The following is a 27,779-nucleotide window of genomic DNA, read 5'->3' as shown; positions in this document are numbered from 1 at the left end:
TTTGGTGCGAGCACAGACTTCCAAGCAGTAAAACTGACTGTCACCAAAATGTAAGAACATTCCAAAGAGCACTCACTGTGGATTTGGAGCAACTGACTGGGAAAGTTTGTAACGCTAAATTTTGTGCAATATTTTCAGTTTGGTAACCTCTAATAATTTTAATTCTATAAGTACTAAAAAAAAAAAAAAAAAGTCCAGGGGTAATCATTAAAGAAGTAGCACAATGTTTAACAAACTAATGAACTAAATCAATTTCTTCCTTATATCTAACATATGTTTAAAATCAACTGAAACTGCATCAGGACACATTTAAAGGATAAGACAAATTTTATCACCTGAGGCCTCACTCCTTTGCTGGAAAGCCAGTAAGTAAATTAACAATTTCAAGGTAGAGCTTCCATTGCAAGCAATTATTATAATAAATTACATTATGTCAACCCATTTAAAACGCACTACATATCAGTTACTACCATACAAACAAATATTAACCCACTATGTACAGCTTATGTTCTGTGATTTTCAGAATTCCCCATCTCAGTCTGTGAACAGTTCACAGGCTTTCTGGTGGAATCAAAACATTTCTCACAGAAGACAGCACTAGTGTATGCAGTACATTGCTGAAATTGAAGGTCAACACTTAGTTGCACTTTCTAGCTTACCTGGCCATTCCAAAGGATGCCTGTGGATCCTAAACTGCATTCCTCCATCTGAGCCCAATAAACAAACCGAAGAATAAAAAAAAGTAACGTTTTACAGGACGGATCCTGAAAATAGCATCCCTGCTCCCAATCACAAACGGTATTTTCTGCAAAAGTTGCCTTCTGGACCCAGCCTGTGCAGCTCACGTTTGGAGGCTTTAGCCCTGTATTAGCACTGTTGCATAATCTCAGCTCCACGAGGCGTGCCTGTCCTCTCCTTTCCTCTTGTCATTTGAAGGAAAGGGGTTTAGAAGGATGTTCTCAAACTGCCCAGCAGTTTCTAGCAGTTGCACACAATCGTCTGTCTCTTCTCCTTGAATCAAGGGTTTATCTAGGTTCAAACTGCCCGTGTTAAAACACATAAAGTATGACGTCCTTCAAGCTCCGCTATTTGCGGCCACTCCCCTCTGAAGGGTACAGGATGCCGAAGCCCCATCCTCCCTCCACTTCCTTCCTCGCCTTGTCCATGGGAGGATTCCTAAGCACAGCCACAGCCCCGCAGCACGGGGCGGGCTGATGGAAACAGGAGGATCCTTAAATCCTAGAAATGACGGCAAGGCAGCCGCAGCCACGAGCGCAGCAGGAGCTTCCTGGAAGTGCTGGCTTTTGTTTACTCAGTATTTCGCTCTCCCGCATGACTTCCCCACAAATCCAGTTATTTTAGAGAAGACGAGACTGCCCCGTAACATTTGGCTGGGATGAAGCTGCCTTTAAGCCAGGATAACCCTGTACTGGGCACTCCTGAGCAGGAGGATAAGCAGGAGGCAGAGAGCTGCTATCACTACCTCTCCTCCTCCAGGTTGGTAAAGGCCACCTCAGCGCAGGGGCTCGGACAAGGCTCCGTTTTGCCAGATGCTCTGACTGCTCACAAGCCTCCTCATGGATGCTGGCAGCTGACCTACAACTCCTTCAACTTACAGCAAGGACCCAAACTGTGCCAAAGCGGCCCCAGTACTGCAAGAACAAAAAGGGTACTAAAAGGTATCTTTGCAATCTGGTCCATGGTCTGCAGATCGAGTCCTTTGCAGCACGCGTTTCGTTAAATTGTATGCTTGTGGAGCACTAGGTTCAAGCTCTCAAAGCAAATCTTGGTTTTCCTAGTAATAATCAGTCAACAACCAAAAAAATGGGAAAAAAATAACTCTTATAGGAATATATATTCATACTCAGCTTGAAGACTTTCCAAAAAATGCTTCCAATCAAAGAAATTAAGACGGACTCTGCTAAAGAAGAACTGAAAGCTACTGTATTACTTTATGTTTGCATAAGCACCTCTAGGAATTGTCTTTTCAAAGGACAGGAGGGGAAAGAACACCAGAACTGGACTACTGTAAGAGAAATTTAAAACGCTGCTGTGTACTAAATGGCTGGCTGGAAACTGTTCTCTCCTTGTTGCCAACAGAGCAACCCCCCAAAAAGCTGAGAAGAACAAAATTCTTGGACAGTCTTAAAAGCTGCCTAAGCAGCTACTAGAGCCTACTACATGCTATCAGGGATCTCTGTATTCTTCATAACGCTTTGGAAAACTTGGATGGTAATGAAAATATAAGACACAAATCTTCAACTGAGGAAAGCAAAGGCAGAAAAATAAGGGGCGGAGAAAAGTAAAACAGATGCTCTTACAGGCTCACACTGGAAAGAAGTGGCTGTTGGGGCTCTTCATGAAGGTGATGGTGCACTGCAAGGTGACACTCTGAACTCCAACCTAGACACAAATATCGGCCTTTGGGTGACACGGTCCCGCTATATTAGCGGTGAAGGATCATCATCATCTGTATTTGGATATTTAGTATCATGACCCAGGGTCAAAAAAGCAGGGAGATGTTTGTTCCTCACTGCACGGCAGCCATTTGTTCCCTTGCACAACCAAACTTACGGTTCAGACACCTCCACTTGCTGCCCCTGAGCTGTGGGCAAGAAGAGGAAAGACTCCACTTGCGTTCCCTTGGGTGCCCTCTGCAACCCCCTATATACCGCATATATTATGTTGCTGATGTTTATTGCACTCTATTACTTTACACAGCAAGAGCAAATACTAATTTTTCTACCTGTGACTGACAGGACAGTCAGGAATAAGCTGTATTTCTCTAACACTTCACTCCTACTTCAGCTGCAGAAGCAGAGCAAGGGTAGAAGCCATACCATATACCCCATCAAAACACTAAACAATGAAACCTTTTTTGTTATTGAAGCTTAAGTTAATAGAGTGGCAAGATCTTTGCTCTCATTTTCATACACAGCCCTTACTCTGACACTGGCCATGAGATGGACTATTTCCTTCTTTTTCAAGAATTATACTACTACATTTTGTTTCCTTCTGTAAGTACACTAACACTTCAAAGTGGGGATCAGAGCATCTCCATGTGCCCTTACACAACATGATAATTCAAGGTGCAGCAGCAGCTCAAAGGATTGGTTAACTGGAATGCAGGACAAAGATACTGCAAAAAAATACAAGCGATTTTTTCAGACATATGACACAGTACAATGGCAGGAATAAAGTGGAATTCCACTTCTCTGTATTCAAAGTAAAGACATCATTGACATTCAAAGCATTCAAAGACAAAAATAAATCCTTTCACCCATCTCACTGGCAAAAATTCAAAAGTGTAACAATAGGAAGGAAATGACCTCAAGCTTAACCTCTTTCCTGAAAATCTTATTAATCCTCCTCCATAAAATGATGTGCATTTCATTCCCATCTTCAGGTTTCACACATGCGCCAGCCCCGCAGCACAAGCGCTCTGTGCAGCATGGGTCACTGAGACCAGCTGACCACGCTCACCTGGAAGCCAGATCCTACACAACACACATACACAACGCTTGGGTGTTTCTGCAACGCACCACAAAAGACCATATACTACGAGAAAGGCATAATGTTAGACAAAAAAACTAAGCTAGAGAACAACACTGAATAAACTCTGACAGATGGTACAGCATGCCCTTAACCATAAAGACCATTAAGGTACTTGATCATATTGCTGAAAAGTCCCTACATCTTCGCAAAATGTGAATAACTCACCTATCATTTAGTTTACTAAGGTCCAGCTGGCTGTATGTGGGGGTAAATATAGCGTGGGGGATGCTTCCACCTCCTCCTGAAGGGAGCATCACACAGCTGAGGCAAGAGCTGCACCACCTCCCATGTCAACTCACAATCGTCTCAGCTGCTGATGGTTTGGGGAAAGTGACATCTGCAGGAGATGGAGACAGCCTGTTCCTAAGGGGAAAGCCAAAAGCAGGGCAACCAGGCAGGGAACATTTGGAAATTCAGATTGAGGCCACCAATGGCTACTGAAGTTGGACTACATTTATAATCTAATGTACTAGACTAACTCAGTATGCTATTGTACTATAAAGATTAGAGAATAGGAGGACAGCAAAGATGCAAGCAATATACTGAGGAAAAGGGGAGCCTGTCTCTCTCCTGTAGCATCACCCTTGACACTTTCAGAAAACTTTTTTTTTTTTTTAAGCGCTTTGCTGTGTCTCACACCTTGTTAAAACTCCAATGCAAACCCATCTTCACAACCATAATTCCTTCTCAATATGCTCCTCTCCTCTCTGTGATATCCAGTTCCCCACCACATCCCCAAACACATCCCAATACTCCCACAACCTTGTAGCCTAAAGGTGACTATCTCCTGCTTTTAATGGTAGCAAGTCCAAGAAAAACAAAAAAAACTCTGCGTGTACAAGCATCCTAAAGGCCTGTTATTCTAGGACAGGACAATTTAGCAGATCTAGAAACACAAGCCATTCTTACTAATTAACTGTAAAGGGTCATTTTTGGGGTAAATACTGTCAGAGCTAAATTTAAAAAGAAAAAAAAGCTGTATCTAAGCTTTTCTGTGTCATATTTAATCTGCCAGTCTAAGTTTATTGTGAAATGTTTTTCACCATTTTCCTTCTCGACCACAACCTTATATGGTGTCAGATAAGCACTTGTTTGCTGCCACTGCACACAGAGGAGGACTGCAGCTTCCCAAGAATAAAGGGCATGCATTTTTATCTGTGACCACAGTTTCCATCACAAGTCTTTGCCAGAAAAACTAGAAAATGTAACAAAGTATTCCTGCTGTGGAAGACATGATATTAGCAAAGCTGTGCTTTTGTCAACATAGCCTATCCTGCCCCCGGATAAATTCTGTTGGTAAATAAACATTACCAACAAAAGCACAATTTTGCTAGTGCAGCTGCACTTACAGAGAGGGCTTTCTCTGGTGTGGCTGTCTTGGTACAGATCACATGTAATCTCACAGACAACAGAAAAAGTTAGGGGTTATTTATTTCATGGCCTTCGTGTTGTTTTTATATGGACCAGTAGCATCTGGTCATATACCCAGATACCCAATGCAGAAAGGTACCAGAGAAAACTGGGGGGTTTGCTTTGCATTTGTTTTTTTCTGGTCAAATATTTCTGAAGTGGAAACAGTGGAAATCAGTTCAGGAAGGGCCAGATAGTCATGGCATTGTCTACCACTGGGGTCAGCAACCCCATCCCTCTCCCTCCTTCATACCCCAAAATGTACTTGGAACAATTCCTCCTCTGCAGTAAGATCATTATTGTAATTCAGTCTGCTGCTGCTCTCTGACAATAGTACATGTTTTACTTTTCTGAGAACTGGAATATTCAGGCTAGTTAAGGTTTGGGCAGCACCGAGTAGCCCGTAATATATAGGAAATCAGATTGAATGATCTCTTCGGGGTTTAATTTCAGTAAAATTTAGGCTCATTTCAGAACAATTACTAGCTCATAAGCTAACCTTAAGTACACTTTATTCCACATGTAATTTTCCTTTAACTGACTCACCCTTCAAAAAGAGGTTTTTCTTGTGAAACTGTCAGCAAACACAATTGCTGTAACTGAGAGGCCTTAAAATAGAGTCAAGATGATTGTGTGCTATTTTTACTTTTTCTTGTTTTGTTTGCAAATCTGAAAATAAAACACCATTTTGAATCATTACGAAATGTACATCTGCCCTTTAAACATCATATGCATCACTGCAATGCACATTTGTAAAAAGCACAACAGGCTAGAAGCAATTTTTAAAACATACGCATGTTATTTTAAATCTGTATTTTGAAACTGTTGCAAGTGTCTTTTGTTCTATTTATACTTATGAAATTTTAAAATCAGATACCAGCAAACAAATACTCAGCAATTGTCCACCAAAACTTACTGAAACATTTGGCTTGAGTACTCACCTTTTTTCTCCGGATAACATTTTGCAATATGCCTCATGTTGGCTACTCATGAAGCAGAGTAAAATTTATTACCAGTATATTTGCTATTACTGATCCAAAGGTTTGCACAGAACGCTTTCTAGTTTCCTTCTTTCCTTTTTACCCATCCTTCTGCTCTCTTCTCCTTTTTGCTCCAGCTGCTCATACAGTAGAAGAAACTACGCCACATTATACAGGTTTACAGTAGTATTGGTACATTATTATCAGAAACCCTGTCAGTTGTAAGATGGGTACCCTAAGAAGTATCTAAGGCAAGCAGCAAGCCTGTTACTACCTGTATAATAAACTACAAAACTTCCTGTCCTAATTAACAGGAGCCATTCCTGCCCTAATTATCAGCAGCCATCCTGCTTCCCATGCCCTACAATTTAATAATGATATGTGAGTACTTTAAAAATTCACATAAATTTTGCAAATGCTTTTTGACAAGTATTGTGCTTATTTCCTTTTTTCATCCTCTGGTCCTAAAACTGAGATGATGATCTATTTTAAGAAACTATGATTTATTAACAAAGTTTTCAGTTAATAAATTTATTAAGTCAAAAACCTTGCCTGACAGATGATCCTCAAAACTGCTAGAAAGCCCGAACTAGTTACTGATCACAGTAATTGGCAATAATTTTAAAAGCCTCATTCTAACTTACTCAAGTGACACAAATTCCTCAATTTCTGCAATTATCTTCTACAAAATCTGACCTGAATTCACAGGTGCATTATCCACTTGATGTGCTTTTTTCCATTAATATTCTAACAGACATATTACTGGCAGATATATTTACATTTTAGCAAGTGTTAAAAAATATTCATACAGCACAAAGGATGAGCTCAGTCACTTCAGATAAGGAACTGTCACCTGCTGTATGTGCAACATCTTGACCGACAAGACCTTCCAGGCACTGCAGAGATACAGACAAACACCAACCAACCATAAGCAGCTACACCTGAAAAGTAACTTCACGATCTTCACTCATCAAAATAAAGGAACTCATTGGCACAAGAGCTGTGTCATTCAGCAAGAGCTTTCACTTCTAATCCTCAATTCATGTCACAACTTTCAACGAAAGAGCCGCAGGCCCAAATAGATTAATTAGGTATATGTGATAATTCTGAATAAATTCTAGAAAAATCTTTTATTGTATGCAAATTACAAGCAAACAAAAAGGCTAAGTTAAGTAAATATATCTCTTTTCTAGAAAATAATATGCAACTCAGAAGAAAGTACAAGAGATAAAAGGTATGTTTTTCTTCTTAAATCCCCATAAGGGCATAAAGTACCGTAATGAGCTGAAATCTCATTTGTGGGGAGCTCTCAGGTGTGTAATGGGAAGGAGGCACTCCCTTGCCAGGTGGCATGTCCTGCTGATGGCCATGGAAGACAACAAGTGTAACCACATAAACGACTTACGTGTTTTAACTGCCCACATATGCATACCCTCCGCCAGTTACAGCAAGTGGCTTTTTGTGCAGGTGGAAGTTCCAATGAGAATCACTGAAGGTTTTCCCTAAGATTTTTATTAAATAAAAGATTAATTCATCATTAGCAAGTGTGTAAAACTCAGAGCACAAAACATTCTGAGTCACAAAGCCAGCATCACCCAAAGAGCTGACCCAGCCTTTGCTCACAGTGATCTATCAGCTGGTTTTATGGCCAACTAGTTGGGTGATTTTATTTTGCTTTTGATAGTAAGTCCCACCTTCAGGTTTCCCAAAGGTCTATTTTCTTTCCTGGAATGAACAAGCAAGGAGCAAAGTCAGTGCCAGACATACTCCCCAAGAGTCCTCTGGAGGTTCATTTAACTGCTCAATCACTCCTGCATTTTCAGCCCTTGTTTTACTTGGTGTTTATTTATTCCCCCCCCCCCCCCTTTTTTTTTGGTGCATGAAAGTGTTATTTATTGCTAGGGACAAAGGGCTAAAACAAGAAGCCCTAGATGCTGTATACCGACAGAACAGATAAAATGCCTAGAAAAAGGAGTCTTCCTACATACAGCAGCTGACATCCATGGATCCAGGAGGTTAGTTAGTTTGGGGTTTGCCTTCTCAAATGGTTGATGGTTTGAACCCTGGAACTATTGCAATGGCACAAAAAAAATGGATTTCCAGCAATGTGGCATCCTTCAACACTGGGTGGAGACAACCAATTCATCACTGAAAGGAGAGAAAAGACTGCCTCTGAATTCCTCAGCTTCACTTTTGATTGCATTTCATTACTGCTTGCAGATTCTGACATTGTCTGATAAACATTTGTCTTAATCTGTTCCAGCCTTTTGACAGTCACAGTATCAGCTAGCATTCATTCTCAGTGTTCAAGTCCATTCCCATGTCTAATACAGAAACATTTCTAAAAATGTTTTTTTTCCTTGCCAGTTCTAAGTGATTACTCACTGCCTTTTAGAAATCCTTCTAAATTTCTAAAAGTTGTCAATAAAATATGTCTCTGCAGCACATATCTCTCAAGGATCTTGTGGGATTTAATATTCCCTTAGCAGCTGTTATTTTTTAAGTTTATCTTCAATATTATGAGCTGTTTAAGCAGGAATGCAAACTAGTCTATTGTTGTCATCTGACAGTAATAGGTTTCTTAGGGAATTTATTAGAAAGTCAGAGAGCTTGCTGGTTTGGAATATAGAAAAATACTTATATTTAAACAATACACTTTTGTCATACTTAAATTTTCAGTAATCTAAACCAAATGTAAAACCCACTAACAAAAAGAGGAAACAGCCCAAGAATGCAGGTTCTAACTCAATGTAGAAACAGGCATCAATGCTTCCCTCTCATGCGTCTATTAAAGAGTGAACCCATTAACTATGATATTGTGGATACCTCTGCATAAGCAATTTCTCCTTTCCTTTCTACAAACCACATAACCTCTAGCTTAAGTAAACAGTAACGTCCTCCTATTTTATTTATATATGTATATGTTTGCTAAGGCATCCAAATGGCTGATAAGTAATGCTGTGGAAACCCTACAGATAGAGAGGAATAATAGGTCAGCATAAAGAGAGCACATCCATGCAAGCAGCGCGCTAAGGAAGGCTATTAAAGGAATATGCTGAATCGCTATCCTTCACTACCTTTGTCACGATTACCACTTATGCTCCTGTCCAGCTACACTTTCCACCTCCCCCTCAGTGCCTCAGGATGGCAAGATCTAATGGCAGATTCCTCATTTTGTAGATTTTTCCATTGCTGAAAAGTTCTTCCAGGCTCTTTATAGTCTCTTCACTTGAAATTAATTTATTCCAAAAACTTTGTTTTGAACTGGCATAAAAGTAGACCTAAACATTGTAGTATTTTAAAAATTATTAATGAGGCTATTGCTATTATTTGACTTCAAATGTGCTGAGATGCTTTACCATTCCAAGAAATATTTCATACTCCTAGCTCTGACCAGATTCCTCCTTTTACCTACCTCCTGCTTTTGATGTAAGGATTCAGGATTCACTTCAGATTTGATATAGCTATTAGTAATTAGCAGAATGAACACATTATATAGGACAATCTGAGTTCATTATGAAGCCCAGCAAAGCCGTAAGAAGTGAAACATCACCTCTAAGGATTTACTACTAATGTTGCACCTGAAATAAAATATTTTGAATGTTCCCAAAGACATGTATTAATTCCTTACTGGTAGATGACAACAGCCAGCGCTACTCAATATGGTCGTGTATATCCAAGAAGCAGTCAAGCAATATACAAAAACAACAAAAAAGAAACCTATGGCTTCAGAAGTATATAAAAATGCTTTCTTAAACAAAACAAATCCTGTACAGATTGGTTATATTACACCTAACTATGCACAATTTCATACGGCTAGCTCTGATCCTGAAAACTTTGTTAATACAATTTGTGAACCGAGTCCCTAGGGCATAATTTTCAGCTAAGCTACGGTTTCTGCATTTTTGTATAATTTTATATTTATATTGTGTGTCATTGATGACTTGCAAACACAGACTATCCCATTTTGGGATCTGGCACTAGGATGCTGACATTGCAAAATTTAACAGCACAATTAAGGAAACACTGTAGACACCAGGAGAAGGGGTTTTTGGATGAGCATGACTGAAGTCTGACCCAATTCACATTCCAGAAGCACATCATGTTTTTTTCAGTCATTTCCACCAAACAATATAGTGTGGTTATATGCTGTTTTAATATTCAAGCAGACACAGGATAACCCAGAAATAGTTCAGGAGCGCAGCACATTCTAAATTTGCACATACACTTTCAAAGATGCTATTTTTGCAAGGTATACAGGCACAGGAAATCTAGTTTGTTCACCTCTGTCTCAGTGCCTACATTCTTCTGCTGTACCTGACCTGATTCAGGTTCCCTTGGACCGCAGCCTGGGGCTTGTTTACTTGACAGAAATTCACAAGTTTTTGTTGGTTCTTTGCTGAGAAGACCAAACCCATTTTGTCACAACATGCTGACAGTTTGTCATGGTGGCTGTAGCCACCTACTTTCGCTGATTTTCTCTACCACACTTGGGATACCATCTCCTAGTGCCTCAACCTGGAGCTCCAAGCAGGTACATATGCTGACCTGCAAGTCAACCTTGTGTTAAGCACTCTTTTTCTTTCCCACAATCCTGCCAAATACATTACTGTCAATAATTTCTTCAGATTCTTCAACAGGGACGCTTCTTCTAATGCAATACTTCTTTTTTTTTTTCTTTTTTTTTTTTAAATAAACGATGACTATTCTGCCCTTTTGCTTGCCCTTGCTAAGAGGAATGGAGGACCATTCCCTTCCCCATGCAGTCGCAGAGCCCTGTCTCCCCAAGAACTGGGAATGATTAAATAAAAAATTAACTACAAAATGAAGTAGTTGGATTTTATACCAGGAAAGCATAGAGGGTTGGAAATATTTATAAGCACTTGGAAAGAAACTGTAACAGATATGCCATGTGATACTCTCATGTAAATATCCAAAAAATGGAGGGGGAAAAGCCATCGCTATCCTAAATCCTCAGCACTGTGAACTGGTGAACACGGCGAATGGGTGAACATGGCGAATGGGTGAACACTGCTTTACAACCGCACGATCATAGTCATTTTGGGAAGTTTTTGGTTGGTTGGTTCCACCGCCCCCTTCACTTTTCACCCTCTTCAGAATAACTAAGAAATACCTGTGCTACTGCAGGAAAGATTTCAGCTGCATTGAACCTCAGGGCAAAACCATTGTGGAACTTGCGGTTGCAACTCCTAATACATACTGCTACTTCACTCCTAAAGATCATATTGAAAAGCCTATAAATCAAAGTATCGAAGTACCGTGGCCAACACTTATCCTCCAAGGACAGAAATGGAGCAAGTCAATTGTTCATGACTGCAAGTCACAGACAAACACTGACGACAACTAGAAAACCAGAGGCAGAGACCCGCACCACCCTCCAACTCCCTCCCTTCGCAGGGTGGGGTGCAGAGGGGGGGAACTTTTAGATGGTGCATCACAGTTGGATTTTTATTTCACACCTGCATTTATCCAACTCTCATTGTTTGAGACACTTTACATACCAACAGGGTCAAGTCCTTTGCAGTTACTCTGCACTTTCTTCTTTCTGTTGTGATCTGCATTTATTCAGGTTTTTCCGGAGTGCCTAAAAAGCCGACAGTGTACGTCATCTGTTCGGAGATGTGGTATTTATTGCTTGCATCAGGGATTTTCTGTGTAATACACTAAAGCGGGGCAAGCTGGCTAATTACTGCTGCATCCAAGTTCAAAGTTCAGATCCAGATGTCAAACTTCTTAAAAATTCAGGATCATCTGGTTTTACTTTTAGTTTGGCTCATCAGAGAGAAAATCCCAGATCATGACATTTGATGCTGGCTTCCTCATTTCTGTCCCTGAGTTGCTGCGTAATTCTTGGGAAGCAAAGAAAATCCCAAAGCCTTGCCTACCTACTGTATAAGACATACATGTTACTAAAATGGTGTCTTTTTACTTATTTTTAAACTATGTAGGATTCCAGTCAGTTGCCAGTGCAGTGACTCAGCAAAGCCCTGTGCAGAGAAACTCCCTGCTGGGACTCTTATGGCCCTGAAGGGAGGGAGGCCAGGTCATGGGCCTTTCCTCACAGAACAAACACACCTGCTTCAGGCGACTGTGGGACACGCAGGACACCATCAGAAAGGGCTCCTGAAACAATGCAAATTGTTTGCGAGTGATGAAATAAGGAGCTAAGGACATTGCCTATGCAACCTTCAGATTTCAGGATGCTCTTTTAAGAAAGCTTGGTAGTCCTCAACTCAGCAACTTTACATTACTCCTCTTAATTTACATGCAAGTTCAGGTGACGTCCTTAATTTTACATTAGAGATTCTGCCCGTCACTTCCCAAGCTGCACCTCTCCCGCGCTGATACCTGGTAGTCTGAAAACACGCCCTACATTTCTAACAGCAAAGCTCAGGTGCTCTTTTGGGATATTTTCTCCCAAATCATTTTGGAACATGGAGTATATATAATAGAATTTCAGAGAACATCTGTAAATTAGTATCCACAGAACTATCAAGGGCATCTATGATTTCAAACACAGTATCCTCTATTCAGTAAGCAATTTATTTCAGGAGGTTGACTCATTTCCTTAAAGCTTTTTCAGCTATCTGTTGTGACTGAAAAAAATTCAGAAAATTTAGAAGTACTCAAGGAAATGAGCCAACACATCCTGGAAGAAATTCATCCAATACACACACAATAAGACAAGTCAGTCTTACATTTCTAAAGAAATAAGCAGGAGGAAGTTCTAAACGAACCTGAAATATTTTCTGTGAAACACAATGTTTGTTTCCCATCATCGTAACTCTCCTTATGCCCACTTTAAAAGCAACATTCTCCAATTAATCAGGAAGGTAAAGTGGTTTTTTGCTGGTTTTTTTTTTCCCCTGTAGAGACAAAAAACCTTCCCTGAAATAGTTTAGTGAATCTCCCCAATATTTAAATTAAAAATATTGCTGCCATTATGCCTCATGAGAACTTTCTTTCAGATCCCCAGTGCTTACCCCCAGGGGCATAGGGTCCATGGTCAAACTATACATCCCAAGACAAAGCCTTTTCAGTGAGATGCATAATGCACCACAGAACCACCTCATTACAGAGCTCTGGGGACGCTGGCTACCTGGAGGTCATCCCCCAGGGGCAAGGAAACAAGAAGTCTCCAGCAACATAATCAAGTGCACTGTCTTGGAAAAGCTCAACTTTTTGAAAACAAAAGCAAAGAACCAGAAACTTTTTTACAGCCTTTCCAAGAACCACTCATCCCCAGGGTTTCATATTTCTGAATATCTGAAATCATGATAGAAACAAATGAAAAATCCATCTGTCAAACAACATAGATTTCATTAAATAGTAGTTATGACAAATGCCCTTTGCCCTTCTCTGGATTCTCACATACCTGTGAAGCACAAAGAGTACAACTCAAGTATTTTGAGTATTCTCAGTCATTAAGTGAAAAAAGGCAATTTTTCATTAAAACTTTTCTATGCCATTGTCTACTAAACATGAATTTAGCAGCATGACAATGCTGAACAGATGCCTTTGGCTAGACATTTACCAAGTGACAGTGTATGTTCATGTGCTAGGCTGGCAAAGGTGCTAAGCCTCTTCTTTCACTTGCAATGCACATACAGCCTCTGGAAATGTAGCAGGGTCCAGACATGGTACTGATCTCCCAGAACATGTTTGCCTCTCAGAACTGGCTGGTATGCTATCTCATGAACGCCACCCCACTCCCGGAGAAATGATCAGCTGGGGCTCTCACAATGGAGGGAAGCTGCACCCTGAGTTTGCAGTACAAAGTCACTCTTCAGACAGATTCAATCAAGATAGTAAAGTCTCTGTGCCTCCTTCTTATTTTCTCCATTACTCTTGACAGTCTTTCCAGTCTGGATCGGTGTCTGTTCAGTCTTTCCAGTTGATTGCCTTGGACTTCATTTTTCTATTTGATGACTTCTCTGTATCGGAATATCCCTTGGTCCCTGTACGTAATTTGTCATCTTTAGCTGGTCTGGCAAACAAAGAGGTTTCCAAACCTTAGCATGCCCCTTTGCAATTCACTAATTCCTTCATCATACACACGTTCTTAACATGCCAGTCCCAACATCCAGAAATATTTCATTGTTTTAAAGCTTTTATCTCATACAGGAAAGCTGAGATCCAACTGCTCTTCTAATGATGTAGTTTCACATTGCAGCTAACAGTTACAACCACCGCATCCGCAGACAGCCCGCGGAGGAGCAGCCTCACACCACCTCCTGCCATGCTCCACTCAACAAAGCAGTCGGTTAGCTGCACAGTAAGTCAGGTCAGCAAGTATCCAAAGGAAAACTATAATCAAATCAGATGCAACCCAAAACAACACTAAAACTCAGTGGTTTTTTTGGAGGGAGGATGTGTTAGTTTTCTCTAGGGCCAAGCAGTTTCAACTTCGTGATCATCTTAACGATGTTTCCCGTTCAGACTCCCCCTCACCTTAACACAAGAAATATAGTATAAAAATACAAGAAGGAGAAGTACAAAGGCAGAAAGAGTAACTGAGTGAGAAGGGGTATACAGACTCCCCAAACCAACAGAAGCAAAAATAAAAAGGCTGTGGAGCTGGGGAAAAAAATAAAACAAAATAATCATTTCATCATTTCCTACTTCAAATTAGCTTTTTTGTTTGTTTGCCCACAGTACCTGGACTGTCATAAACCTGAATTCTGACATATTTCCACATAACCTTCCATTAAAAGAAACTGAGTGGAAAGAGCAGAAGTGGGATTTGGAGAAAAACAAAAAACAAACAAACAAAAACCCCATCACGCTCAATGCAAGCCAATGTATCCATTTAAAAAAAAAAATAAATAAAAAAATAAAACCAAAGACTTTTTTCAGGTTATGTAGCTTATTACTAGAAAGTTAATTTTCAGAATGAAATTGCTCAACCTTTGTCTAGGCAAAAAGAGAACTGGAGTAATGCTGAGTGGTAATTCAGATCCTTGAACAGTCAGCAAGTGGGACCTCTAAAGAGCAAGTTCATCCTATTCCACTATTTTGAAATCAAATACTTTTAACAGGCTCTTCTCATCGTCAAAGAATCATTACACTCTAGTTTTAGCCAAATGCCATTTTTAGATTAATGTACTTCATATCTAACTACCCAAACATAGCTTCAATTTGTTCACAATAACTGGGAGTTTCTGGTGAGTATCTACCTACAAAATTACCAAGACATTAATAAATATTCTTGAGTACCAAATAACCTACCTCAAAGTAATTGGTAGTTCATACCCTAGCTAAATGGAAAACTGTTTTCCGTTGGGAATTTAAATGGTATTTTATAACAAAGTCTTGATTAACTACGTCTAACTGCACAGCAGTCTTAAGTAAAAAGACATTATCCAAGCGATAGCATATTACTAATCTATTCTTCATTACCTCTCATGCAGTAGAAGCAGAAGAGTGAAAAGGAGGTTGGAAGATTGCCCAGGATCTTTGCAATCTACTTCAGCAGAAGAGAAATTAGAATTTCCAGGATAAGTTAACTCCAGAGTAATGCACTGTAAACAGTTTTCCCATAATAACCAGAAAAACTGCTAACTTGTCTTCAGCACCATCAATATCATATTCAGAGTAACAGGAATGACTTTTTTCTCCATGCACTGCCTAGACCTTTTTCCTCGCACATATGCTTTTTTAGTTTTGTAATGAGATGGATTCTTTCTTCAGGGTTAAGATCTACCTCTTAAACAAAAAGGATGCCGATATAGTTACTTATAGTCTCAAATCTTTAAGCTCCTGTCATGAAGATGAGAGGAGACGAAGCCAAACACTGCTTATGACAAGTACTAAATGGCTCTGCAGATTAAACTGGATGAGACCAAATCTAAAAGAAACACAAAGGTCATGTTGCAATTCTTTAGAAGGGATATCATTTTACAAGTGCCAAAGATCAAAGCAAATTATATTGAAATCATCACTAGAAGTCAAAAAAAGGAGATAAACATCTTGCTTGTTTAACTTTTTAGCATAAAATCTCACAATTGAAAAGCCTTCTCTCTCGCAGTGTTAACATGCAACAGCAAAAAAGGACTACAAAACCGTGTAGACTAATGAAGGCAAAGAAGCTTTATTAAGTTGTGTAAGTATCTTGAAAGCACCTACAGATAACAACATTTCCATGATTTCTTTTATGTTCCTAGCAGAATATTTTTAAAGAGCAGTAACTCCCTGGGATTCTGAAGGCAAAGAACAGAACCTAGAACTAAATGCAACTAGAAACAAAGGCTCACCAACTCAACTACTCCAAGCTATACAAGCAAACCCAGAGCATAAATAAGTAATATCGAAAAGTGCAATCAGACTTGCATTCCCATTAAAGCAGCCTACAAGTCACACCCCATCACACCCTCTCTGCTGGGGACACTGCTGCACATCGCAGCTGAGCAGGCTGAGTGGCAAATTACTGCCAAAGAGACAGTCCCTCTCACTCGTGGTTACATACTCCTGCAGGTTCCCTGCAGCTACCCATGCTGCCTTCCATCATCCCATTTGAGATGCTAAATCAGCACAGAGCTGTTTGTATTCTTGAGAGAGTAAATGCTCTGCCAGCTTAGTGCTGCACAGCCAATGGGCAGTAAATAGTAGCACCGAAGACCGTAATCTACACTAATCTGAAAGGCGGTAAATTTTATTTAACTGCTTGAGCAGGAGAGAAGAAGTGTACACAATTAAGTGTGCTGTAATTAAGACTGCTTTTCAAAATCGAAATCTTATGTGCTACTGACTCAGAACATCTAGATGAATTGACAACAAAAGTCATAAAGCTATTTGCATCATTTGGTGAAATGCCACTGATGTCAGGTGGGCTGTTTTTGATTTTACTTGGCAAAAACATATCATGGGTGTGTGTGGTTTTTTTAAAGGAAACTGGACAATGCACTTTTCATCCTATTGCTCAAATAATTTACAAGTTAAAGAATACATCAAAGAAAGTATTGTTGACTATACATTAAGTTCAATCCCATCAATACCTCCTAAAAATCTTATTCGTTGTTGACTTTGGTAGATTGCTGCATCCTTATTCAGTATCTTGAAAGCAACTGCCTGTCTGTAAGTCTACTAAAATTCAGAGATGCATCTATGTTGAAAAATTTCGAACTGAATTTTCCCTCTCCCTGCAGGCTACCATCTGCTGAACTATGTCATGCATGAAACTCTATATACAAATTAAACTACATTGAACACAGAAAGATGGGGTTATTTTGTTTCTTTTTTATGAGGTCATTACTGGATATTTATCTCAGTGACAACAGTATGCGCCTGCTATTGCACTATAATGTTTTCCTATGCATATTTCATCTTATAAAGCCAAACCCATTTAAGCTTAACTGGCTTCATACGCAAGAAACCACTTCTACATTTGATAGCAAAGATAAAACATTGCTAAAGATCCTGATCTTGCAAGGCACCAAATGTCTTTAATTCTTAGTTCTCTTCACAGATGGCACCTAGTAGGTCCAAGCTTTCAGTTTTAAACTGTCTAAAATTATCCTCAAGTATGACTTGACTCACGTGAACCACATTTATAAACATCAGATAAATTCTCAAGGAAGGAAGCACTTAATGGAGCATGAGAGTTCATACCGTATTCAATAATGGAAACTTCTAATGGCAACTGAATAGCAATGATCAGAGAATTAGTCAGGGAAAACCAGAAACTGAATTTCTAATCACACCTTCTGTAAGAAAACTAGAAACCGGTGACCTGTATCTATCAAACATTCTTCTATATACAGTTAAAGAGGGCATGATGTTAACAGTGACATGCAAGAAGAGATTAAGATGAAATTGAATTCTTAAATAGGCTCTTTAAGAATAAATATCCTTTGTCCATTTCCCTTATGATCTGATTATATATCCACATAACTATTCAAGTTATTTTGAATATACTCTATAAATTTTCAAAACAAGGTCCTTTACATTCACTGAACACTTTACAGTATTTATATTGCTTCTTCCAGTCAAAAGTAATGAATCGTTATTGTATCTTTTCCTCTTCTCCTTACTACAGTACATGGGAAATGACTGTGTTATTTTTATGGAAAGTGTAGGTTCATTTTTTTGCATTACCACACACTGGGATAGAAAGGATTAAATTATTCCCAAGGTCAGGGAAGGAATGACAAGGACAATGAATCTACTGATTTTTATAAACTTTCAAGGACTACTGACACATTAGTGATGGAATGAGTGATTACTGACTCGAAATACAACCAAAGACTAAGCAGTTTGACATTAACTCTCAATGACTGCTAGACAAAGGAGGCAGATCTCATGAAGGGAGTTTGACTAGACCTTGAAACAAAGCTCCAAAGCACGGGATTTGCTTGCCTGGGAATTGGCTGCCCACCAGAGTGAGAGCGATGGAATCCTGGACGCTGCTGGCCAAAGAGACAAGAAACGGTGCCAATGCAGATATTTGTAAGCTTTGTTTTTCCCAGGGAGTAAAGGCTAGCTAAGCAGAGTCAGTTTAACTGCACTCTTGTAGCACCTTCACCCCACATCAGTACCACTCTTATGCCAAACCAGAAAATTGTACAAGGGCTGGATACCACTCAGGCCCAGCTGAAAATTTTTCCGTACCAGAGAAGCTCTAAAATGGTCAGATCTGGCCATTCTCTGGATCTTTTTTGCTCCTCAAATAGCATAAGTTGCCAGATACATCATGAACTTTGCTAGGAAAGGAGGCCTATCAAGATCAATATTGGCACCTTCAGTAACCTCCTCCGGTTATAATTTAAGAATATGTGTATCCAATATCAGCATATATTAAAAGGTTATGTTAAACATATCCTCCAATAAAGTGTTAGTTTCAGAGTTCTAGTTATGTGTGTTTCTCATCTTTTTAAGTGCTACTGGTTTTAACTACACTGGTCACATCCTTAACATACTATATTTAACACTCAGCTTGTAACACTTCTTCATTAATTCAGATTCTTACAGTCATTGATAAATCCATGCCAATGAAGGAGCCAAGAACTTCATAAAAAATTTACAGGAGGAATTCTAACACTGTGCATAATGGAAAACTAATCCATAAGCTATTACTTACATTAAATAAATCAATAAATTAATTAATGCAACTACTTTTTCAATCCAGTTGTCAGTGACTGGGGATAACTGTTTTCCCCAAATTATTTTGAAAATACTGCATGGCATGTTGGTTTGATGATAGAAAACAGCTCAGCAAATGTCTTTTCAAAAAAACAAAATGAAAGCCAACCTCCTTCAAACAAATAAAAAACAAAGCTAATGCAAGGCAGTTTTATGGTAAAAGGGAGTATTACAAATTCAGAAGTGTACATCGTTTTCCATTATCCGGTATTTGTATTTGCCATCTTCCCATCTGCTGGAACAGCCACTTACATCAAACAGGCAGGGTGGGGAGAACGCTGCTTTCTATCCAAAGGATTATAAATGTTGTCATGCCAAAACCTCTTGCAGTGGAAAGATACTGACAACACAGCTGAAAGTGTCCTCCCTGCAGTTACATTTGCCTAGTTTTCAGGTCAGAGGTATCCAAAAATTTAAAAAACACAATTAACTGAAAAGTTTGGATGTTCTGGCAACACTTTCTCTGTCACAGCTTGAACTTCTGCCAGACATAAATATCATCCTACAAGATTCTAGGTTTTGTTTTTATTTTTTAGCAGAGAAGTAACTCTTTTCTTCTTAAAGCAAATATATTGAGTGTAATTTAATGTAGTGAATGTATCTTTTATCTATCTGCTGCGTGCAATGAAAATACATAGAGAAAGCACTGTCTATTCATGTCTTCTAACTTTTGCTGTAAATAGAAGGTATAATGTTGTCCATACACTGATTTTTGAGCAAAATTTACTAGCTCACAACTGAGGAGGAGAAAGTACCTAAGTCTGTGTTGGGGAAAACAGTAGCTTTGTAAGTGGGTCGGGATCTAGGAAGAAAGGAAAGAATAAGATTGAAATGCAGTACCTGGAAGGAAAGCTTCTGATGACTGTTGGTTTGTCACAGATTTTTTTTTTTTTTTTAAACTACTGTAAACCTCACCACATATGATTTTAGGATACAATTCCTATATTAGACTACCTACACTTTTCATTATCCCACTCAAGAGGTGGCCTTTCCCTAAATATCACTGTCACCAGCAAATGAAGTATTTCAAAGCAGCTTTTTCCACACACTTTTGCTTATCATCACAAATATCAACATCAGAAAGACACAGACTAGTGCCAAACCAATTGGCAGGCCAAGATGAAGTCAAGTTCTCTCCTGTAATCCTACTTATTGTTGACAATGAATTTAGCTTTGTTATAAATATTATTTAAGCATACATGTCCAGTGGGAGTTTCACTGACATCTCAACATGCACAGGTATGGCTCCTCCAGAGCTTCAGAGCCATAGCTGGTCCTTTTGTTTATTTTTTGAAGAGAACAAAATTACCACAGTGCTTAGATATTCAGATGATATAATTTAAAAAAACATTAAAATAAAAAAAAATCCCCAATGGTTGATGACAAACAGCGCAACACCAGCCTCCTAGAAGCCTAAGCCAAAGACTCTACCATGGAGCCAACTGGGTAAAGACCCGACTCTTCTACACAGGAAGTCAAGTCCATGGTTTGCAGACTTCAGCAGCCAAAATGAGGAGTAACCACAAATTAATACTGTTATGCCTTGTAATTTGTCAACAGACATTAACGGTACTGCTCAGATTTTAAATTACAGACGAGTACTCATATTGCTAAAACAGTAAGGAGAAAAAAAAAAATCACGTGCATAATCAGGGTTTTCTGGAAAATAATACAGTTATTACTTTATATGTTTTCTATAATGGAAACCAGAGAAATCTTCTGGGAATAAAGTATCTTAACATTTTATAATCTCTCTGTCTAATGTAAGCCACTATTTTAAGTGTATTAAAGGCAGTTTATGTGAAAGCTTTTTTCTTTTTAATCTTGTCTGACCTGAAATGGAAAGGCTCCAAACTCCATTATCCTAGGAGGCATAGTATAAACCTAGATCCTATCTAAATTGCCCTATATAATTTTGCATCAAGGGGGGTTTTTTTGTTTATTTTTGTTTTGGTTTTGTAACGCTGTTGTGGATCCATGCTGTAGGTATAACAAAAAGACAAGCAGCCTGTGAAAAGCAGCTGATGGAAACAAATATAATGACCTTTGATAGCCAGCATTTTAAATGTGCTAAGGATCTCTAGAACAAGGGCATGCATCTCATAAATAGGACTCTGTAAATTAGGACAAAAATAGGCCAACCTGCGCAATTTGGCCATGGGAGTTAATCTATTTAAACCAAAAGTGGGGTTTGCTTCTCTCACCTGACTTTTTATTCTTTATTTTGTACTTTCTGATTTCTTTAAATATGAGACTTCACGGCAACCAATAAAACTCATCAAGATTCAACTTCCCTCAGCATCCCACAAGCAGTGGAGAGTCCACTTGCTCATCTTCTTGAACAGTTCTCACTTCCCAAGGAAGTCCTGGTACGCTGTTGCTACTATAACACAGTAGCAAGAAAACTGGGACGTCTCACAGACCCTTTGAACTGAATATCCATTTCTCTTCTTTGATTCCAACTGGGTCCAATACTTTGCACAGCTTTACTCATTACAGGACTCCAGAGCCTGACCACTCTTGCCATAGCAAGATTCAGATTCCTCTCAATTAGAGGAAAAAATGTCTGTAAAACTCCCATTCGCTTAAATACTGCTTGGAACAAACATTTTTAAAACACGCAGGTACAGAGCAAAAGCTGGGTCAGTACTGGACAAGAAAACTTCATGGGTCTAACAGGATGCATAAAGTGTGTTTGTTAATTTCTGTAGTGTTTCACCACTTCAAAAGACGAAGAAGGCTTTCAGTCTAAATCCTAGTCTAGCTCTTAAAAAAAGAAAAAAGTTTAAAAAAATTGAGAGAATGGACCTCTTCCTTCTTTCTCATTAAGACAGAAAAAAATGAAAATTTACCTTTACTCCTTAGAGTAAGCACAGGTACAATACGTCTACTAAAAAGCCCCCTCTCTGAATTTCATCACGTCTTGTCACTTTCAAGTGACAATCTTCATAAACAGACCTGAAGAAGAAATAAGAAGCCCATTCTCGGCAAAGCTTAAAGCTGAATTCAAAATTACAAACCTGCATTTCAGATTTGATAATTTTCATGCAACACTGCCTGATTTACCTGAAGAAGAGCTAAGACTCAGAAATAACATTTCTCCCTTACACGTAGTCTCACTGAGACACCTGTGCTTTTATAGATGTGTTATCTACATTCTCCACTAATTCTGTAGCTAGAAAGCTGCTTCAACAAAACTTGATGGACAAGACTGTTCAAGAAGTGCTACTGATGCTTTTAAAAGTTCAGACAGTACAAAACGAGAAATAGTCAGGAAAAAGGATGTTTGCCTTCACAGAATACCCTGTGTTCCCCACATACACTTTTCTTCTGGTAATCCTTAGGAATACACTGGAGAAGAAAGAGACCCTCTGTACAAAGCAGTCCCTCAACAAGAAAACAGATCACATTTTAGCTGTACACCGTGATGAAACAGAAGATAGAAGCATGGTACTAAACCCATCAAACTCACACATGTATCTAAAAACATTCCATACAAAATTCTAGAAAAACTGACCATGAATTTAGCTATGTAGAGCTATGTAGAATTTTTCAGTTAGGTTCAACTTCTTGCATTTAAAACTGAAAGACCAAAAGTTATTGCAGAGGAGTATCCTGAGGACATTATAGTGAATTAATGTCTAATAAAATATGCAGTCTTTTCTACAAAGTATTTGTTCATTTATGACTTCCCTCCCCCTTTAAAAAAAACAAACAAAACTAAACATAAGTCTGGAAAAAAAGTCACACATACTAAAAAAAAAAAAATTTAAAAAAAAATCAGTCCATCAGAATAAGACGATTCTGTGTTTCTCCCCTTAGGCTTTTCTCTTTTTAAAAAGACAACATCTATTTTCATAACCATTTAGCAGGCCAAACATTTCACTGAAGTTGTACTCCACTAGAAAAACCTCCATCTACCATTCCCTAGTGTAAACCAATCATCTGCGAACCACCTAGTAGTAGAGGCAGTGACTCCGATTACTGACAGTCTTGTGATCCACTGCACCAACTGATGTCTGGGTGATTATGTACAGTGGTTTGTAGTCAGTCTCTTAAAAAGAAAGGCATCTAAAAAGTTTGGTGGGATTCCTAGTGAGCCACTGCAGTTTTAACCATGCAGTAAAACCACACTTGGAAGCACAGAACTAACTGCTTTCTCATGATAGAAAACTAATGAGAACATGCTAATTGGATAAATTAATGAATGAAGAGGCAAGACAGTTTCCCAGCGTGTTATTTTCAATTCCTTTTATAATGGATGTATTCTATGAAATTAATTTGAAGTGAAAATGTACCTGGATTGCTTCAGACCTTTGCCAGATCTCTCTGTACCAAAGCCTGAGCTCAGAATGATGCTCATTTTTACAATTTCACCTTCTCTTCATTTATAGAATTAACAACCACTTTTTTCCCCCTTAAAACATTGATCCAGCTTTCATGACATTTAATTGTGCAACCAACATTAAAAAAGAAAAAAGCCACAGGACTGTGCTTTTGGTTATGCAATGTATTTTTTTTAAAATAAGAGCAAAACTTTTGCCTTTTCTGGTTCCTAGCTCCTTGAAAAATGGTGCTTTACTAGAAGATGTGGGGGAACATTGGAGGTACAGCAGTAGGCTGGCACAGCCCCACTGCTGTCTTGTGTTAGTGTCCGCGCACAGCTTGGGCCGCCTTCAGCAGGCAATGCCAGAGGAGAGTGACTTTGTAAGTGAAATGGTTTTCATTTTAAAGAAAGAAAAGGATGGATAACCTCAAGCAACTAATGTTGAATATTAATAAGGTGTTTGAGAATGGAGCTTTTATTTTTAAATATATTCACCCACAAACATCCTCTCCCAAGGAACTAAGAAGTGAGTGTCCTCAACTTCCAACTGAGGGTACTTCATGGTAATTATTACAAAGGACTGAAAATCCTGGATTATACCCTGTGGGATTTAACTTACTTTAGCTAGGTCTATAACAGTTATGCAAATGAAAGGTTTTGAGATCATACTCTTACAATTTTTTTAATCATTTTTATTTTTAGAAGATGCTAGATACTTCAAAGAGTTTATCAAAAAACCTAACTCAAAGACAGACAGGCATGGCTATCAGGCTGAATATATCCTTACCCCTCTGTTGTAAAAAATGTGCAATTCCACCATTCGGAATGATGAAACCGCAAGTCTTAAAGGAAAGACTCTGCTCAGATCTATTTTAAATCAGTAACAAAACAAAACTCTTATTAGCACTCAAAGATTTCAAGTGGCAGTGGAGACAATGTGAATGAGTTCCTGGACCTTTCATCATTTAAACTGAAAACAAGAAACCCAACATATTCAAACATTGGTATTACACAGCAGCATGGTGGGGGGTTTAGGCCCAAGAAGGCATAAATCTGGCTCTTCCTTATAGGATTCTTACCCTGTGGTAACTTAACGTTACTTTGTACTTTAGGGGCTCAACAGACTGAAAGTAGAAATATTTTTAATCATGAAAGTAGGATAAAAATCACTTAGAGCCTACAATAAGAACCAATGGGAATTTTAGAGAAAGATGCTGTACTTTAGCATCTTGAATATCAATCCTGAAGTGCCGTGAACCATGAAAAAAAACAACGGGAAGGGGTGTCAAACCTTTATTCAGACAAAGCTCTCAATGTATTTAAATTAGTATGTTTAAGCTCCATTTAGCAGTCTGTGCATTTTACAGCACAGATCACACTTCAGTTGCTAACACTGTTGGGAAGATTCATTTCTGTTTATTATGGAGACACTTCATTTAGGTGGCTTAAATGTTAGCACATCTCTATGGTTTATTCCAGGAGAGTGCAGCTCATGCAGCAATTCCAATATAGCTTTTACAACCAGGTAAGCACTGGAACAGCACAAGTCAATACTGTCCAGTTTGTGGAGCTGCAGTAATGGCAGAAAAAAATATCAGACAAAAAAAGAATCAGAACTGGAAACAGCATCTACACAACATGTAACATTAAGTGATGCAGAGATGGAACATCTTGGAAAAAGATGGCACAGCAAATACCTCTCCAAAATCCTACTGAGATCAATTTCATTGCACTAAGCTTAGTCCCAGCACGGACAAAATTCCAGTGGTCAGATCTGTTTCCACCAGTTTCTGCTATACCTGCTTTTGGCAGGTTGAATTGACAGTTCCTTTCTACACTAGTAATTAGGTTCAGAGAAGCAGTGCAATTTTGAAACAAATCAACCTATCAGTCCCACTTAACTGAGCACCGGTTAAATTCAGAAAGTAATTTTAGTGCACGTGAACTGCACTGCTTGAGAAGACAACTAAACCCCATGTGCCACTACAGCTACCCACTGGCTATGCTCCAGTTCCCAGTGGGGACATAAAGACTGTCCATTGGACAGCTCCAAACCACACGCACAGCAGGGATGTTTCAATCTAGGGACTTGATTAAACATAATACAAGGGAAAATCCCAACCCAAATATGCTGCTGATGCTAGGCTCTCAGCACCAACTGCTTTGACCTACTGATCCACTCCTTTTGAGCCACACCATTTGCTAATGCACACACTGCCCACAGGCCCTTTCATGCCAGCCTGGAACTCTTTCCAGCTCTCTCCTATAAAACATCCTGAACAGCACAAAAAAGCACATAAAAGAATCTCTTCAGAGGATTTCCTTCTACAAAAATTCTTCATAAACAGAAATTCTCACTCTTTCAGAATTGATACAATTTCAGTTCTACAAAATCAAAGACTTATACAAAATACCTTTTCACAAGTGTTAAGGATTTACTTGACCAAAAAAACTGTATAAACATTGGACGGTAAGCATGTCAAGTTACATGATGAATATGGTACTCCAAATCTTCCAGTCTGTAAGCCAGCCACCAGCAAAGTTGAAAATAGGTTAACTGCACGCACATTTGTTATTTAGTAAGAATGCATTTCATCTTCTAGCAGGTCATTGTGGAACCATACCTACATTAATCAGAATCATGTTTTTACATAGTTCACTGCACTAAGAAAAACAAAGAGAAATCCAAGGTAATTCTCTGCAGTCTTACCTCAACTTTAACCTTTAGATTAATTACGTAGTGTGCCAGAACTCATATCAGAAAAGGAAACATGAAGTGGGAAAAGAACAAGAAATGCACAGAAATATTACAAGATGGTTCTAACTTACCTATGTGATATAGTCCTATCCAGTCAGTCGGGTCTACTTCTTCCTTAATATCCCAGAAAATGATGAGGTTCTGAGATTGCCCTAAGGTATATTCATACATACTGGCTGTCAAACTAGACCTGCTATCTGAGGTCACTAAATCAGTGTCGCTGTTGGCACGCTGCAAGTTCATGTTCTCAGCCATGGTTCCCTGAGATGCCAAACTCTGCAGATTCTCTGGGCTCAGAGTATACCGTAGCTGTGGGTTGCGACGTCGCACAAAAAGCAGATGTTCTCGAGCTGAACTGGCCATCTCTTCTCCGGTTTTGTCAATTTACGTGAAAAAGTTGTTGTTCAGAGATCTATCATGAAGAAGAAAAAAAAGGAAGTGTTGAAGTGAGACAGCAGGTTACTCAGTCAAATATTAAATGGAGAGGCATTAGGGCAAAAATGTTCATACAGAAGCCTAAAATGGACTGAGTAAAATATTTTACTTCATTGTTTTACCACTGCAGTCACCTTAGTGTCCGTACATTAAAAAAAAAAAAAACCACAACAAAAAACCCACACATGAATCACTTGTGACAAAATTCAGAGTTAACCACACACCATTAAATAACATTTATAAGCCAGAAAGCAACAGAAAGCAAAACATCCAAGACCATCTAACAAGCAAGAACAGCCAGAGTAACAAAGCTCATTTAAGTCTGGCAGTAATCTAAAGTGTGAAGAGATAATGAACTCATCATCTTCCACCAAAGAAATCACAGCAGTGTATGATGTACTTTCACTTAGATACATTAGTTTCCAACAATACTCTCTATGCACTGTATGTTCAGAATCAGTAAAGTGTTGAAGGTATTAATAAGGTTGGACATATTTCAGAAGAAACGTGGTATCACGGATTTATGCTACTATGAAATCATTTGGTAAGGATTTTATTTTTTAAGATACAAAGCATAGCTTCTGCGATCCTCTATACCATACCAAACCACATCAGACTGTTGACAGGGGTACTTCAGACTACGGATATATATTCAATTAGCCCATGTCAGTTTATCTGTGCCATCAGATTGTGTTGTTGTTCTCCATACATCAGAAAACAGAGGCCTTACAAATTCAACAGCTTTCCTCTAACCCTGAAGAGACACTAGAAGGTCTTCACTGAAATGGTCATGCCAATATCATCACAATATATGTTCAGAAGCAGAACTTGCATCTCATTATCCATAGCTACTAAAAGTACCACCATATGAAAATAAGCCCTCACATTACTCACAACTTGAGATAAATCATCAGAAAGGAAGAACAAGAATAACAAAATAATAAACAGAGGGAACAGCTTATAGGAGGATAGAATTGGCGACGGAGAACCTCATGCCATAGAATGAATATGAAAATTTCTTTATCTAAGCTACGTGACTTCGACCAAAGCTGTTCGCCTTCAAAAGCTACAGTTTGTACCATTGTTGTTTCTTTATTTGACACAGGAAATAAAATGGTCCTTATCTGACAGAACCATTTGCTTTCAGAAGAAACTG

At 38.8% G+C, this 27,779-nt stretch overlaps 1 protein-coding gene across 2 annotated transcripts in view; it reads right to left on the bottom strand.

Moving 5' to 3' along the window:
* The window catches only part of HECW2 (HECT, C2 and WW domain containing E3 ubiquitin protein ligase 2), a 178,727-nt gene that overhangs the window by 87,697 nt on the left and 63,251 nt on the right, over positions 1 to 27,779 (bottom strand). Inside the window, exon 2 of one of the 2 annotated variants that reach the window (XM_069781853.1) lies at positions 26,260 to 26,600. In XM_069781853.1, coding sequence (XP_069637954.1) covers positions 26,260 to 26,551 — 292 coding nt within the window. In that variant the 5' untranslated portion in view covers positions 26,552 to 26,600. Of the gene's footprint in view, positions 1 to 659; positions 1,078 to 26,259; positions 26,601 to 27,779 lie in introns of those variants that run through there. The other variant, XM_069781854.1, reaches the window with a different exon arrangement.

Source organism: Haliaeetus albicilla, chromosome 4, assembly GCF_947461875.1.
Source record: "Haliaeetus albicilla chromosome 4, bHalAlb1.1, whole genome shotgun sequence".
Classification (NCBI taxonomy): Eukaryota; Metazoa; Chordata; class Aves; order Accipitriformes; family Accipitridae; genus Haliaeetus; species Haliaeetus albicilla.
The sequence above is the reverse complement of the archived record's forward strand: the minus strand, read 5'-3'. Positions and strand labels throughout refer to the sequence as shown.